The sequence below is a fragment of the Helicoverpa armigera genome, chromosome 25 (genome assembly GCF_030705265.1).
Source record: "Helicoverpa armigera isolate CAAS_96S chromosome 25, ASM3070526v1, whole genome shotgun sequence".
Classification (NCBI taxonomy): Eukaryota; Metazoa; Arthropoda; class Insecta; order Lepidoptera; family Noctuidae; genus Helicoverpa; species Helicoverpa armigera.
Window position 1 is genome coordinate 4,557,807 of NC_087144.1, and position 17,648 is coordinate 4,575,454.

At 39.8% G+C, this 17,648-nt stretch overlaps 1 protein-coding gene across 1 annotated transcript; it reads right to left on the minus strand.

Annotated features, from left to right (window-relative positions):
* Positions 1-1,252: 1,252 nt before the first annotated feature.
* Iav (inactive) lies at positions 1,253-17,220 on the minus strand. Its single transcript, XM_064041636.1, has 25 exons — positions 16,490-17,220; positions 15,953-16,133; positions 15,454-15,608; positions 14,573-14,713; positions 14,110-14,191; positions 13,930-14,025; positions 13,451-13,668; positions 12,836-13,061; positions 12,645-12,760; positions 12,311-12,559; positions 11,870-12,021; positions 11,392-11,522; positions 11,209-11,294; positions 10,698-10,859; positions 10,101-10,289; positions 9,666-9,781; positions 9,346-9,509; positions 8,459-9,214; positions 8,242-8,384; positions 7,845-7,977; positions 7,342-7,438; positions 4,493-4,567; positions 4,312-4,418; positions 2,114-2,216; positions 1,253-1,914 (listed from the first exon to the last, which is right to left on the minus strand). The coding sequence occupies exons 2-25, from the start codon at positions 16,083-16,085 to the stop codon at positions 1,746-1,748; spliced, it is 3,999 nt and encodes a 1,332-aa protein (XP_063897706.1). The 5' UTR covers positions 16,086-16,133; positions 16,490-17,220; the 3' UTR covers positions 1,253-1,745.
* Positions 17,221-17,648: the final 428 nt, after the last annotated feature.

A 17,648-nucleotide genomic window follows, 5' to 3' on the forward strand; every position in this document is an offset into this window, starting at 1 on the left:
GTTATAAGGTCAAATTCTTTAGAAGTTTAATCATTCGTCAAATATATTGACCTCTATAATAATTAGCCACACGTCAAGAATGCTATACAATCGTCTTTATTTGAGTTATTATCACAGTACTTTATTCGGTGTAATTCTTACGTTGACATCTCGTAGATACTATCATGGCTCACTGTTGTATTCTATATCGTATGATGTTTGCATATTTTAAATGTGCTTTTCACAGAATCGCATATATCCAGAGATTTGACATCACTCTTATTAGCAATAAAGACGTTACTTCACCACCAAGGCGGGACATCTTTGGCATTTAACCAACAGTTTTTAAACATTTTACAATGTTTTTGTGTTACGAATTGTAACAGTTCCACATTTCTCTGTATGCCCTTATCTTATGAATGTATTTTTTACATGATTGTGTACTTGCTATGTTGATTTTGATAATTATCTTGTGTGTATGCTATATTTGCATCTCATCGTGTGATTGCATCACTGTCCTCATTGTTGTCGATCTGTTAAAGGTGGGAGAAGTACTGCCACTCCTTATTATCATTGAAAAAGACACAAAAATGATACAATAATGTTGGATTATGGCGGAACGAGCACGAATGCTGACATAAAGGTGGTATTTCTGAGATTGTCTTGGTAAGTCTTACTATAAATGAAACGATGAATTGAACTGTGATTTTCTAACTGGTTATTCGCAAATATCATGTTATTTTTACTGAAATGATTCAAAAATAATGCCTTGCTGATACTACTGCCTGTACTTTTTATTGAAAGAAAACTGAAACCGCATTTTCTTAGGAAGGATAAGACAGCAAACTAATTGGCATAGGGTCACTTTGGGTTCCATAATAACTCGTCAAAATTATGGGTCAAGAATTTGGTATGCGTACATCTTAACACAGGGGTTTTTACATTATTCCATTCAAATATGTAATGACGAACTGTTAAAAATTAACAAAATCATCTCTGCACATTTAATAGCGGGCTATGGTGTGCAGATAGCTATGGGAAGCGCCTGGACGCACTTACAAAGCGACCACAATAATTCCAAAGACTTTTACGAACAATCTCACTAGTCGAGTTAAGTGCGTTCACAGCTTTATGTTATAGACAATCCTAATGTCTAGTCATAATCGTAATCGATGATAATTTATATAATGTTTATGTTTTGTTATTTGTGTTCAACTATTTCATTTCGCATTTTAGTTTCGTAGTCATCGTAATTTGAAATAACATTAACATATCTATTCCACATTATTTTATTTTCATGTTAAGTGCATTTTTACATATTTTGAATTTGATTGCGTATTGGTTTTCACAGCAACGAGTTAGGGGCGATATAATAAATTATATTAAAACTATGTTTTGTTTTATTTTATCACAGATATGAGAAAACATAGTTACACGATAAGTCCTGCCTTGTCTTCACGAAGTAAATACTGATTACATCTAGTCAATAAATATATTTTTTCTTGCTATCACTGTTAAATTAAAGCTAACGGTCATTTCCATCTACACACACACAAAACACATTACATTAAGTTTAATTGAACTTATAATAATATGAGTTATAAACACACGTATTCTAGCTCTGATGACTAGGTACCTTAACAACTAGGTAGGTACATTATGATGAATAATTTATCTCTGAAGTAATACTACACATAAACTAACGTAGAAATGCTAAAAATCTTGAAGATGGCAGTGAAGGCAAACCTTTCTGTATTCGTAACACGTTAGTATCTCCGTCGTGTTTGGCTGTTAGAGTCATCGTCTGACGTATGGGAGTTGAGCGATGCCGTGGATGCACTAGATGTCCTTATTAGCTGAGAGAGTCGGGACAGCGGCGCGGTTGCCCAAGGCTGCAGAGGACTGCCTGCCTCGATGACCGGAGAAGGAGATACCCTGCAAAGAACGATTCTTTGGTAACACGCAAAAAAACTTTAGAACCGATTTGAAAAAATTAAATCACTGTTAGCCTAGACTCTAGCTAGACTATCCCCGAGTAATATACCTAAGCTATATTTTGTAGTGGGTAAAACCGTGGGAACTAGTAATTAGATATGTAACCTAGCTTGCTGCTATTATTGATCAAAAGACTTGCCTGTTTCGCCTGGGACGTGCAGTTTTCGGTCTCCGAGTTTTTACGTTTTTGTTTGCCACCGGAATTGGCGCAGCACTTTCGACGTCAGCCCCATTACCGGTCCCTGTTTGAATAAAATCAGATTTTAGGGATGTGCGTCTTATGATGTGTCCATTTCGACCGCGCGGCCACCTCATAATTTTTGATGAAACTTTGCCAGGAATTAGTAGTAATTTGTTACTTTTCACTCCTCTTTTCCTGAATTTGTTACAAAAAAAACCAAGCCGCTATGACAAAGAACAGTTGGCCGCTAGAACCGCCACTTGCCGTAGTCATCGCCCGTGATTACTCAGAAACTATACAATGCAGATAGACGAATGATACATCAAAAGAAAGGTCTTAATTTGTTAAATTTGTTACAAAAATAAAAAAGGTCAAAACGTAGATATACAAAAAGTTATGCAATGTTAAGTTTTCAGGTTATGAGTAGGTAAGTATATCACCGTAGGCACCAAATTAACAGAGGCTAATGTGTATAGAAAATTAGTCTTTAATTTGTTACAGCGAAAAAAGACAAAAAAATACTAGAAAGCAGGTTCAATAATATGTTAGAGTCGATTTTAGTTGGCCGCGCGGACGGCAATATGCCTAAAATACAATTTCGTTTTTCTCGTTATTAAAAGTAGGTTTTAGCTTAATTAAAGTACTAGTCGATGGGTAACGTAACCTAGTTTGAATAAATAAAGCGAATTTAACTGCAGCATTCGTATTTTAGGAGATATTTACAAAAACACAGTGGTATGAAACTGTATGAGAGTAGGGTGTCCATGCATTTTCACATATTCGAAATTTTCGTTATTCACGTCTTATTTTTTTAGGGAGAGTGCATACTTTATAAAAATCAAAGTCACAAATAGATTAAAATTTCTTTATTTACAATCAACACAAAGGCAAACAAATCAAGTAATAAAAGACAACCAGATAAATATAAAATCTTCATAAACTAACATAATATTTATAAATTCTGTGTCACATATTTTCGTGTCAGTTAGACACGAAAATATGTGACACAGAATGTAGACATATTTTCTTAGAGGTACTTATTTCAATTTTAAAAGAATTGTCGTCGTAACAAAAATATTTATTGTTATTTAAAAAATGACATTTATAGTGGCCTATTTTTGTGCCTGGTATAAATTCTATAGTACCAACTAAGAAATAATAATTATCCTTAATGCTAAGAGTAATCGGCAATTCAGTGAGTAAAACTGAGTCTGCAGCTCAGCTTAAATCAAATGTTATGATCTCGCCTAGCTTAAGTTCACCTTTCAACTCTGTGTCACATTTTTGACACATTGTGTTAACACAAAGGCAAACAATTGATTTGTTTGCCTTTGTGTTGATTGTAAATAAAGAAATTTTAATCTATTTGTGACTTTGATTTTTATAAAGTATGCACTCTCCCTAAAAAAATAAGACGTGAATAACGAAAATTTCGAATATGTGAAAATGCATGGACACCCTACTCTCATACAGTTTCATACCACTGTGTTTTTGTAAATATCTCCTAAAATACGAATGCTGCAGTTAAATTCGCTTTATTTATTCAAACTAGGTTACGTTACCCATCGACTAGTACTTTAATTAAGCTAAAACCTACTTTTAATAACGAGAAAAACGAAATTGTATTTTAGGCATATTGCCGTCCGCGCGGCCAACTAAAATCGACTCTAACATATTATTGAACCTGCTTTCTAGTATTTTTGTCTTTTTCGCTGTAACAAATTAAAGACTAATTTTCTATACACATTAGCCTCTATTAATTTGGTGCCTACGGTGATATACTTACCTACTCATAACCTGAAAACTTAACATTGCATAACTTTTTGTATATCTACGTTTTGACCTTTTTTATTTTTGTAACAAATTTAACAAATTAAGACCTTTCTTTTGATGTATCATTCGTCTATCTGCATTGTATAGTTTCTGAGTAATCACGGGCGATGACTACGGCAAGTGGCGGTTCTAGCGGCCAACTGTTCTTTGTCATAGCGGCTTGGTTTTTTTTGTAACAAATTCAGGAAAAGAGGAGTGAAAAGTAACAAATTACTACTAATTCCTGGCAAAGTTTCATCAAAAATTATGAGGTGGCCGCGCGGTCGAAATGGACACCTTATGATTAGGTATAGAAATACAATGGTTTTATATGAACAACTTACCAACAACTAGCATTGAATGCTGCACATGTTCAGGCCCAGGTGCCCCAGTAGCAGACAGGATGCAAAGAGGTCGCGCGGCTCTAATGCGAGCCTTGTCGCCCAGCGCTCTGATGGAGAAGTTTAGTAGGTATAATAAAAGATATTCATGTAGTAAGTGAATATTTTAATTAAATGTACTCACGAATTATTGCCGGAACTCTGATGGTCTACATCGCTTTCCACTGCACTGCTTTCTGATGCCACCAAGTACATAGACCTGAAATTAGAGCTGTATGAAGTTTTCTACACATCTATATACCTACATATAATAAATCTGTAAAAAAAACTGTCTGTACATTGAATATATTAAAAAAATAATAATTGGGTGGGGTTTAGAATCAGTAATGGAGCACAAATCAAAAAAAAAATTCTGTCTGTATGTCTGTTTGTTTGTACACGCTAATCTTAGGAACTACTGGACGGATTTCAATTTTTTTTTTCTTTGTTGTATCAGTATTAAGCCTGGTCAACATATAGGCTATAATTTATCTTCAAAACTTGAAGACCTGATGCAGAACTCCAACAGACCAATAAAACTATAAGAGATACAAATATGGTGCCGTGGCAAAAATTGTTTCATTTGATGAGCATTTTCAGCTGAGATAATAAATTTTAAGATCTGGAACACCTGATGTGGAACCCCAACAGCCCAGCTTCTCTGTACCATATACAGGTATGACGTTCTAGCAAAAGTTGTGCAATTTGATAAGCACTTTCTATTGACTTATACAAATTGAAGATGTGGAACTCCAGGGGCCCAGCTAGACTATAGCATATAGAGGTATGACGTTTTAGCAAAAGTTGTTCAATCTGATAAGCATCTCTGTTGACTTATAAAAATTGAAGATGTAAAATACCTGATGTGGAACTCCAGGAGCCCTGCTAGACTATATGAAGCATGAAGATATGACGTTTTAGCAAAAGTGGTTCAATCTGATAAGCACTCTCTACCCCCGACAATCCCCGGTTATGTGCTAAACTATTGCTAACTATGGACGAAAACTACTTGGGCTATTGTGATGGGATGTTAGTGGATGACAATGTATTAGGTACATGTAAAGACGGCCCCCGGGAATCAGTCACTGAATAGCAACAAGAGGGCAACAGGGACATGAGCGGCTGAAGGGTGAGAATACCTCGGCGGACTTTAAACGCAGATTACGAGCTCCCTGTGCTTACCATGAGGCACCTACCCTCCGAGCAGGGCTAATAATCCTGCTCTAGCGACTCCACTCTGGACGGCCAAGCCAAGCCAGAGGCATGAGACCTACCCCGTCATGGTTCACTCCGACCGGCCGGAGATGGGGGACAGTATACACTCCCTCGAGAACTCAGTGTATATAGCCCCGCGGGGTCGCTACTCAGCGTCATCAGCCTCAGGCGTCGTCCTAATTGGCAGCGATCGCACGATGGCGCGATGCGTTTTTCATCTAAGACGTCGTCCTAATTGACAGCGATTGTGCTATGACACGATGCGTTCTCGTCGTTCGATGAGTTCAAACATACAGATTTCATCAGAGTGTCCTATTTGAACCTCGGAACCTCGCAAGTGAGATCGTGAGATGAAAAACGCATCGCGCCATCGCGCGATCGCTGCCAATTAGGACGACGCCTCAGATGTCCTACGGTGCCTATATCTCATTATTATTGTGGTTATTATCTCAAGAGCCTTTGTCCCAATTATGTTAGGGTCGACTTCCAGTCACGATGCAACTGAGTACCAGTGTTTTATAAGGAGCGACTGCCTATCTGACCTCCACAAACCGGTTACCCGCTCAACCCAACACCCCTTGGTAAGACTTACTGGCTTCTGACTACCCATAACGACTGCCAAGAATGTTCAATGACAGTCGGAACCTACAGTTTAACATCCCCTCCAAATAACGGTCAATATGGTATCCAAAATATGCGTAGAAAGAACATACGAACTTAGAAAAGTTGCATTGGCAGGTACTTGCCAGACCTGGAATCAAACACGCACGCTCATACTTGAGAGATTGGTTCTCTACCCACTAAACCACCACGACTTCCACTAAGTCACCACGACTTTGTCATCTATTTAATGTTTTTTACGTAATAGTACGTGTAATATTTTTGCCACACACAACTTAAATGCAGACTAATTAGAATCACTACCTACTTTTATCCCTATGGTCACGTCTATTGCGACTATTCAGATCTTTGATTTTGCTGACCCCGTAGTCGCTGGCATAAGGGACAGGATCCGCGTACGAAGTCGCGGGCAGAAGCTAGTTACAAATATTTTCACGAGGTACGAGGTTGTGGCGTTTCCGAACGCCACTGCGCTGGCAACCCTAGTTTTATTATGTTTCATATATAGGTTTGTCTATGGAACACATCTTTTTTCCAAGGGACACGAATAATTACTTTACACTAAACTACGTCATTATAAAGGCTTCGAGTGAACATTATTCCTCCGTAGCATTAATAGCTCATATAGTGATAATATTATTATATGTATCGATGACGACCCGTCAAATACATTGTTACACTTATTAATGACTCATTCGAAACTCCCTGTGACGAACAAAGGGGACCCTTGAGTTCCCAAAAGGTAGCTTAAGCCAGCGGTTTCACTCGCATCCCGTGGGAACATCTGCACGCACCCGGATAAAAAAGTAGCCTATAGCCTTCATCGATAAACGGGCTACCTATCTAACACTGAAATGATTTTTCAAATCGGACCAGTACTTCCTGAGATTAACGTGTTCAAAAAAAGAAACAAACTCTTCACTTCAGCTTAATAATATTAGTAGGTATAGATGACTGGAGTGTTAAAATACTGAAGTTATCTTAACACAAACCTAAAATTCGTGGATATTGTATTTACCTACCTAACTCGTTATCTGTTGGTAAAAAAACCTCTGAAGAATTCATTCAGATTTTTTTGAGAACAGACGGACACATCAGGAATAGTTTGCAGTGCAATATGTACTTGTAAGAAGCTATCTAATGATTTAGTAGTGATACCTGGCTGGGACATATAAATGAGGCGGCGGCGGGGCTGCCCGACGGGACGCCGACCGGGCCCGGCGAGCTCGCGACGCTCGTCCCAATAGAACTGATTCTGTGGAGTCAAAATCATGTAAGATGCTGAAGTAGTACGACAGTCGTAAAATGGTAAACCAAGAAATTATGTTTCCCTTAAATAGAGAGAAAAACAAAACGTCTGCCCATACAAACTATACTACCGTGAAACTAAAAAGTGACGTCACGACACAGTAGGAACGTATTTAAGTCATGTCTATCGATCACGTCAGTTTGCTTCGTGGCTTTATAAGGTACCATCGACTAAGAAGCAAATTAATCTTCCCCTTATTGAAGACTTTCCGTTGGCAAAAAAGGGTATGCATAGTACGCAATTGTCCAACCACACCGACGGGAGTCGGTACAAGTAGGGGCCCCCTACAAGGTCAAGGGATCAAGGGGCCTTAAGTCAAATAAAGTGGAGCGTACTAGGATCTACTGTGTACCTGATATAGGATCGCTGTCACTATTCTCGTTCCTCTCGCGTTTCCAGCCAGTGTCGGTCTGAGCGGGTGCCGCTACTCCAAACAATCCTGACACCGCGCCTGCCACCACTTTTCGCGCCGACCGCGCTGCCGTCTGGTAATGAGAAAGTCACTTACAAGAGATCCAAATTCAGAGATTATAACGACGGAGTTTTAGTTCCAAGTGTTAGAATGTGTTATATTTGTGTATAATTTTTGTCTTGTCTTCGGACATTAAAGTAACAGTTTGCAGATTATGTGTCGTAATTATTTTAGGGTTTCTCTTCCGGTCTATAAAGACGTTCTCCTTATGCATAAATTATTTAGTCTTTTTTATGGTGACTTTTCTAGCAACAATGATTGACCAGATAAAACTTACAGAAACATTGATATCGATTTCGGGCACATGATCTAGGTCAGCGGCCTTCTCAGCGAGAGCCTTGAGCTCCGCGTCATCCGGTGTCGGCTCCTCCGCCAAGATGATCAGCTCGAACAGATAGTCACGGAATACCTCATCAGATACTAAAGAAGAAGGATTAAGATTACAGAACTCAAAAAGAAGAAGTTGAGAGAAGAGGAAAAATGAAGGAACTTACCCGGCTTCTGAATTTGTATTTCAATCATTTGTTGCATCCCCGGACCATACATTTGTCCTTGTATCGGATACATAAGTCCTGGCTGCCCATACGGCATGGGACCATACATTTGCACACCCGGTTGCATTCCCGCAGGAACTTGCATTTGTCCGCTCATTATCGGCATTTGAACTCCTGGCAGCATTTGAGAACCTGTTACTTGTATTTGGGGAGTCGGTAATTGCATTTGGGCGCCTGGAAGTGGCATTCGTGCCCCTGGAAGTGGCATTTGAGCTGCTGGGAGTGGCATTTGGGCACCTGGAAGTGGCATTTGCGCCCCTGGGAGTGGCATTTGCGCCCCTGGGAGTGGCATTTGAGCTCCTGGGAGTGGCATTTGGGCACCTGGCAGTGGCATTTGCGTACCTGTGTAAGGCATCTGACCTCCCGGTAGAGGCATTTGGGCACCAGCTAATGGAATTTGACTGGAGTATGGCATTTGGCCAACTTGCATTGGCATTTGACCTTGGGGCATTGGACCCTGTTGGGGCATAAAACCATATGAAACCTGAGTTCCTGATACCGGTATTTGGGCAGTACTCGTTATAGGAGCTGGGATTGTACCACCAACTGTGGTGGCAGTATGACCTATTTCTAAACTAGATTTGTTCTGAGGAAATACTGAAGGGACACTAAGTTGGTTAGGGGTTGAAACAAGCGGCATTTGTCCTGTCTTTCCGTTGACCAACAAATCTGGAGTCGGTTGCTTATGTTCTGAACCTGAAATAAGAAGACCCACTTAGTGAAAGGTATAGAGAAAGATATACTTAGATGATACAGAGAAAATGATCTTCAATTCAGTAGACCATTAACGTATTAGACATCTAACTTGTTGAATCTTCTTTACATACCAATGGTTCCAGTGCCCAAGTTCATTTCCTGTGTAAAGGCCATGACGTTGAGAGCCGAAGAGAGTGCTGGAGCCACTCCGATGCCCTCGCCCCCAGCGTGAGGTACCAAGGCGCCGGTTGATGACGTCACGCAGTCCGGAGGGGGCGCCGCGGCGGCTCGGCGGCTGGGACCAGACAGGTGAGTACATTACCAGACAGATGAGTAAATTAACCAGACACAGGAGTACTCAGATAAAATATGAAGGTCGTTGACCTTAAATTTCGCTTAGGGTCTTGCCAATAACTTGTTCTTTTAGTTTCGTTAGTGTTTTCAAACTTACCCTAATGGTGCCTTAGTAGGTGTGGATATAGACACCCTGCCCCACATAAGTCTTCGTAATTCTTCGCCGCTGATGCCGCGTCGACGCAACTCCGCTATCGTCACTTTTCCGACGCGCTGTTATACAAAACTTTGTATTTTTTAGCGTCAGTTTATGTAATCGACAATGCAATGCCACATACTTATATAAGATATACATATGTACCTTTATCGGATATCTTTAAAATCTACACTTCAATCTTAAGTCAATAATAAAAAGACTTGAGAAGACTAAGACTACTCTTAGTCTTAAACCCAATCCCAAATTGGCAATTTGCCTGATGGTTGTTTAATTGTTTATTTCCCCTAAATCTTTCTGGCATTTTTTATATTTTGGTTGGCCCATTATATATTTGCTGTTGTGGTTTGAAGAATCTAGGGTCATAAAAGTCCTCACCTTCCAATTAGTCAAAGCACCCTTCCTCTGCTTGGCTCTAGTCTTGGCTGCGCTCTTGATGACCATGACTGCCCTCACCTCATACCGAGGGTCATCAGACGGGCCCAAGCCTATCGAGTACTCCTGTAGATACTTGTGAGCATCCTCTTGGGCCACCGAACGTTCTAGAGATACCACTATTTTTGCCCACTGAAAATGTTAAATGAGCTGGTGAGTAAATTTAACTCGAATATCGTGAATGTATTTTCGTAAGTTAGTGTGTAGCCTAACAATCTAGTCTAACCAAGGAGTACTGTTTTGCTTGGGTAACTGGGTTGAGGAGGTCAGATAGGTAGTCGCTCCCTGTAAAACACTGGTACTCAGCCGCATCCGGTTAGACTGGAAGCCGAAACAAACATAGTTGGGTAAAGGCTCGGATGATGATGATGTATGTACCCTGAAAATAGGGAACTGCCTATCTGGCCATTACAACAAAATAATGACCCAGTAACTTTTTATATGGGATATAAGAACACCAACATGGTATATAAGGAGTTATAAAAATAACTTCTTAAACTAAGATAACTATGAGTAGACAAAAGTCATTTCTATCGTTACCTGTTTAACCCATTCCTTCTCGGACTGCTCAATGACATGGGCATAGGTGTTCCCCATCATGGCTATCAACATGTTTAGCAGTAGAATGGGCACGAACACCATGAATACTGCGAACACTGTCTTTGATAGATTCGGGTACGTCGTCATACTGAGGTCTGTGTACTGTACAACAATGGGTAAGTTTAATTGTTATAAAATGAAAAATATTTAGGCTGTTTTCAAACCAAAGTGACTGTCAGCCGCTGAAAGTGAGCGAATGTACTCAGTTTATTTGTATTTTCACACACTTTTTCGTTCATATCTAACCGACGATACCATATTATGCTATGCGTAAAAGCTGACATTGACTAAGTGAGCCTGCTCACATTCGGCGGCTGACAGTCAGTCTGGTTTGAACAAAGCCGTGAGCCCGAACGTTAATTGTCAATATACGGATAGGTTACGAAAAAAATTGTCGACAGTTTAATGTGAATTCAAGAACGTGAAACAGTATGACGAGTATTATACTCACACTATAATCTCCTAGAGTTATTTGGAACAGTGCCATCCACGTGCTTGGGTAGCTTGAGAACAGTGTAGACTGCACGTTAGGGAAACCTGCAAATGACCATGTCCAGTACATTTTCGAATACCTTGCTTTTACTATTTCTCCTGACTATAAAGGTCATACAAACATAGAGATATAAGTAGGTACCTTTGTATAGAAAGTAGAAGGACTGTGAGAATCCAAACAGCACAATGGAGTAGATGATGCCGAAAGTAAACATGTCTCCTGTGATCATGCTGTATATCATCGTCACGAATGGTCCAGTCAGCTTTACGGCACTGTGACAAATTAATATGACGATTATTTTCTCAAAAGTCCTACGACCCTCCTTTGTGAAATTTCATGGAGAATAACCAAAAGTGGCCAGTTCGGGTTCCGTCAGGGAATATTATCATCGGCACGAATCTTGAGCGCTGACCTTCACCTGCACAGAAGTAATTTATTGGGTCCATTTTGTGGTATGAAGTGAGGAGCGGGGGCGGGCTAAAGCGGTGATTGGCCTGCAGCGCATCACGTCATAGCTGTCACTCGGGATTGGTTCTTTGCTAGTAAATCACTTCTGCGCAGATGAAGGTCAGCGCTCAAGATTCGTACCGATAACTATACTTCATTCAGTTTTACTCACCCAGCGAAAAACATAAGCAGGAACCAACAGCCAGGCAGTAGGAAGATGAGCAAAGCTTCCTCTAGCATGGGCTGCCTCATCAGTCTTGCTGGTATACACGCTAGAAGTAGCAGGTTTGACATCAAGAAGATGAATTTTGCCGGCTCGTGGATCTGAGATGAAAGAAAAGGAAATATAGAATATAATACATATATTTCATAGGAAGTTTAGGAGCTATTTATCATCAAGTGTTGCCCTAAGCTTTGGTTACAGCAATGCAAGTTAAAAAACACCGTTTTTAAGTCTTCTGGCTCTTTAGACTTTTATTAAATTTTAGACTACACCCTTGAAAACTTAACTATCTTGATTAGAACGACACATGTCTAGTGGTATTTGAATATAACTGAAAGATATCATCGTGGAAATGCTTATTTACCCTACAGTAACTAACTTAAGACTCACCAGCTGCTTAAAATACGCCACCACGCCCTGATTCTTGAGCTCATCACCTTGCTGCAGTATAATATAGCAGAGAGTACTGGCTAGAGTTCCCAGTTCACTGGCCAGTCGGATCCCACTCCTCGCGTCAGTCACTTCCAAGCCCCAGTCGGGGTGAGCATCAGCCTCTGCGCTGCTGTGACGGAGGTAGACTGAGAGAGATAGTAGGAGAAGATGCAGCATCAGGATTAGAAGGCGTTTGAGGAATTTATTCTGTAAATGATGTATAAGTAAGTTTCTGGATTGAGTTTGATTCTTTCTCTGTGTACAAAGAGGTCTATGGTAACTTTTCACGTACCCTGGCAAATGTCTTCCATTTTTCTTCTAAAAGCCTCTGTATAATGCCACCATCTAACATGTTCAGATGTTCTTGTTTCGTTCCGTTCAGAATTATGAATAGAGCCGAGTTCCAATCTACAAATAAATATAAAGCTCTAAAGAAACTTATGCATTTTTACATAGATATAAAATAATTTTTCGACAACTTACTAGTTCTTCCATCAGGTAGCAATGTATCGAGAGCGTTAAGGGGGTAAGCAGAGCAAGTTATGTTGGAGTACCGCCAGAACTCCTTGGCGGATAGTTCCAACATCTCCCGGAAGACCGATGCTCGACCCAACTGGCATGCCAGGGTCAGTGGCGTGAAGCCAGCCAAGTTCATGCGACCGTTGCTGGCTGGCACCTTCGGGTGTCGGAGCGCGTATCCAAACATATCCTTGGTAATAAAAAAGGGGAAAGGTATAGTTATCGGCACGAATCTTGAGCTTTGACCTACATCTGCGCAGAAGTAATTTATTGGGTCCCTTTTGTGGTATGAAGTGAGGCGCGAGAGCAGACTAAAGCGGTGATTGGCCCGCAGTGCATCGCGTCATAGCCGTCACTCGGGATTGGTTCTTTGCTAATAAATCACTTCTGCGCAGATGTAGGTCAGAGCTCAAGATTCGTGCCGATAACTATATAGATATAGCAAAATGAGGTAAACAGGAATATGTATTTGGGATCTTTGATCTTTGGCAAATGGAATTTTTGCTGATAATTATGATACATGTGTTAGAAAGTTATTTCTTAGGGATACAGAGAGTTACATAGTCAACAGGAACTCACCAATTTATCACAAACGACGACCATATGCAGTATCATGTTTCCAAACGAGTCCTGTTTGTCAGGATCAGCCCCGGAGTCACAAAGCAGGTTGTATACGCCCTCGTTGGCACAGCAGGCTGCCCAGGCCAGGGGGTACTCCCCTAAGTATGCTAGACCTTCGTAATTTGTCTGTCTCGCTGGAGGTACCCGTTGTTGGTCCCGAGGAAGGAAAAAGCTACCTGTGAGAAATAAAGAGATTTTGCTCTCGAGTCGTCGGCTATGACATGGCGCAACCCGTTTGCCTTAGATTTTATGAAAGATGGGCAGGAGGAGACAATCTTAAAGACTATATTTTTGAAGACCATAAGACGTCGTCCCGTATGTGAAGAAATACTGAAGATTTTAAGGTAGGTAAGTATCACTTTAGTTAGGGAGCACTGCAAACTCTCTAAGCAAATCGTAAACTTCTCTTTTCTTAAAGAAATAGATATTGATCTTACCAATAGCTCTCTGGTTGACATCCGCTCCTGCTTCTACTAGATCCTGTACCAATTCGTTATTACTGTATGCTATTGCCAAGTGAAGAGAACTTGCCCCTGCAACGACCGAACAGGATATTCAGGAAATAGGAGGAAGACTCAAACATTTATGTGAGTTATCTCAAACAATAGAGATCTTACCCAAATATTCCTCGCCTTCCACAACGTCCAATGATAGTTTCGGAAAGCATTTTACTAGAGTTCTTGCTAATCTTGTGTGGATCTGAAAAAAACTTTAGTCTTGTTAGAGTACTTTTTGGAACATACCCAATCCTAACTACTAACTAAAAAAATTATAAAAAAGGGGAAAAATTAAAACTATTTATCAAAAAATTCATCCGCATTGCTGTCAGAGGGGTTCGTGCCCAAAAGGCTGGCTGCATTGCCACGCTGGATGGCAATGCATATTCTTTGGCCGTAGTATAGTAGGTATAGGCTAATTTTGGTCACGAGTGGACTCCGCTAATCACTTGCTAAGGTCTATCTATGTTAGCTTTATAATTTTTTTGTGTTTTTAGTCAATTAACCTTGTCTTTCTCTCAACATATGTCAAGTCAATTAGCTCGATATAATACATGTATGGTTCTGTGGGATACCTTCTTACCTTGGTATCGCAAATGATAAGCACGTGAAGCAGAGACTCTCCGAGAGCGCCTCTGTAGCACATCTGCCAACATGCGGTATGGTCTTCCCATTTAGCGAGGGGGTCGTGGGGAGAGAGTGACGCTTCTATTGGTAACACCACCTGATGAAGAAAATATTCCTGAAGACTATTGCTTAAATCTTTAGACCTATCTTTAAACCTTCCCAGATTCTCAGTTCATCATCATAACTTTTGACGTAACTTTTGAAAAAGATATGTGTTGTTCCGTTATTAAAATCGAAACATCGGATATTGTCCTAAGCGATAAAGTCCCGATAAGTGCTATTGCACTGTCATCGCACCGTGCACATATTAATCGCATTCATCATAGTTATCTCTCTCATTGAGTATTCATTACATTCTACATCAAAACTGAATAGGAAAATCGCGACACCGTATTGTTCACACTTACATAGAACTTTGAATATTATAATCCGGTGACCGGCTCTCGGGGTCTAATCCAACCCGATGCTTTACAATATTTCATCATTGTGGTCACAGCCTAAAAACATCTATTGCTGCACAAAAGCCCCTAAACTGGGGAATTTCCTCATACACACACCGCAGGTGGAATGATATATCTATTTTTGCGGAGACTACCTGTAGTGTTCGCCCAATCCGTATCTCTGTAATTACCATCCGATAATTAGGATATCGGCTCGCTTGCCCATATAACGTCTTACTCCCGTGCCACACACTCTCACGGTTTCCCGCCAACTGCCCATAGAGTATATATAGTGTGCACTCTCCGCGTCTATGCGGCATCGAGACGACAGATATCGGTGATAATACAGTACACTACACTACACTACCTAAATACCATGTAATAAATAAGTTCTTACCTGTTCCTGATCTCTGAACTTCCACCTCAAGTATTCCGCTCGATTTATGACCCTGCCTCTCCCGCCGGCATACATATATGCTGCGAACTCGTCCCTGATTAATTTCTCTGCTGCCAGCATTCCATGTTTGTTGTATGTCTCCAGAAGAAGTCCACCTGGAAATATTCTTAGTTAAGTAACTGAAGGGGTAAAAGGAAACGCTAAAGGGTAACCTGGTACCAGGCAGATCTAGGTTAAATTAAAGGAGAGAAAGATCATTATTGGGAAAAGTGGCTGTGACTGGCACTGATGATATGGATGGGGTATGGTCAGAGTCTGACAGTCCGCTCCGCTTATGTGGAGTGGGTAATTTTATTATACACTAACCAGATGATACTATGGCTTGAAAGCCGGAAAATATTGGAGATGTAGGTACCTATGGAAGGAAATATATAGATAGAGACATGATGCCATCAATGTACATGTACGGTAACAACAGTTAGGTACAAGAATAACTCACCCTTTTTATAATCTGCGAGTTTATACAGCACTGTATGGTCTTCGCTGCTAGGCTGGGAAATGACCCTGTCTAGCACTGAACCTCCAGCTTGCACTCCTCCAGCCGATATAATCTTACTAAGTTTCTCACCCATTTTGAAGATTTTGGGGTTCTTATTCTTGTTCTAGCGTTAAATCTTCTGCTATAAATAATAAAATAACACAACTAATTACTAAAAAACTTAACGGCCTCTATACTGTGGAGCTACCTCAATACATAGCTTGAAGCCTCAATTTTTGCCAGATTAGAAAAACGCGGGACCTGTAGCAAAAAAGCTGGTCCCTATTGTAGTGTTAAACGGTAGATAGTATGGCAGTAGTACCCATAGGTTGCAGGGACCCTGAAAAGACTTTCAGATTACCTGTACACCCCGAACACTGTGGGTGGCTACTGGCTAGACAACTGAGACCCAATGCGTAAGGCGCGGAGCCCGTAGAAATTAAGTTAGCAAAAGGCTAGGGAGTAACTTTATGTAAAGGTAGGTAATTAGGTACTTACATAGGTACTTGAGAAATACAGCTGCTTATTATATTCTACTCAATTTCTTAATAACCTTGCCACGTGTTTTAAAAAAATAAGTCATGATTTAAACAAGGTATTTAACCTCACAAATAGCTAGGCACTTATTTTCCATCTATTCTCTCTATTACTCTAACATCTTTACCATATTTTTATAAGAATAATTAGGCTGAAAATGCAATAGAATAACCTTTGTTTTAGATTGAAAACTATTCAATATTGACCTCTTTCTTGTGGGTCACACGCATCACGAAATCAGGTCAAACAAATCAATGCACTTTAGAACTTTCATTATTTCAGGCCGTGATTAAAGGTAGACACGTCATCCCGTGAACAAATATTAGAATTTGTAAAACAATTGATTAAATGTATTGGTTTAATTACGGTTTAGTTAAAAAAAATCTTTTGTTTTTGTTTATTGCGTTTTTTTTTTCAAAATGAAAACAAAAGCACGACAACACAATGATTTGGTAAGTGGAAGATTCTTCCGACTTTTGCAATTTTAATTCTTATTTTATAGTTGGACACTTGACACAAAATATTTTAACGTAAAAAACATTTATTTTAAACACTCCAAAACAATATTATAGGTATTAGCAAAATTAAACCCGATACTAGCAAAACTAAACGTTTCCGAGGTAATAAACAGTCTTTGTTGCCATGGAAACGCCACAATGGCTGCTACGATGAACATGATGATACCGACTGCAAAAACGGAGTAACAAAATGGAACTAAATTATTAACACGCTTTTTTTGGGTCGACGTGTAGGTATACATAACTATGTAATGGAATCTAAAGCTAATTAATTTAACTATCTTTCGTGTATTGGATCGTACCTTCATACAATTGGCAGCTGTAAGTAGGTATCCCACCCAAAACAAAAATGTGAAAGACTGCCAAGTTCGATAATATGGGAATGCTTCGCCTATAAAAGAAGTGAGATCTGAATAAGTACCAAGTTCCATACACATACCTCAGTTAAAAATAGTTACTTTTTAATGATGTTACTTGGCAAGTTTTCATACACCTTGTTATAAACCTACTTAACGCAATGAATCAAGTATTTAATTTTCTATTAAAACTTGCCAAGTAATCATCATTAAAAAGTAACTATTTTTAACTGAGGTATGTGTATG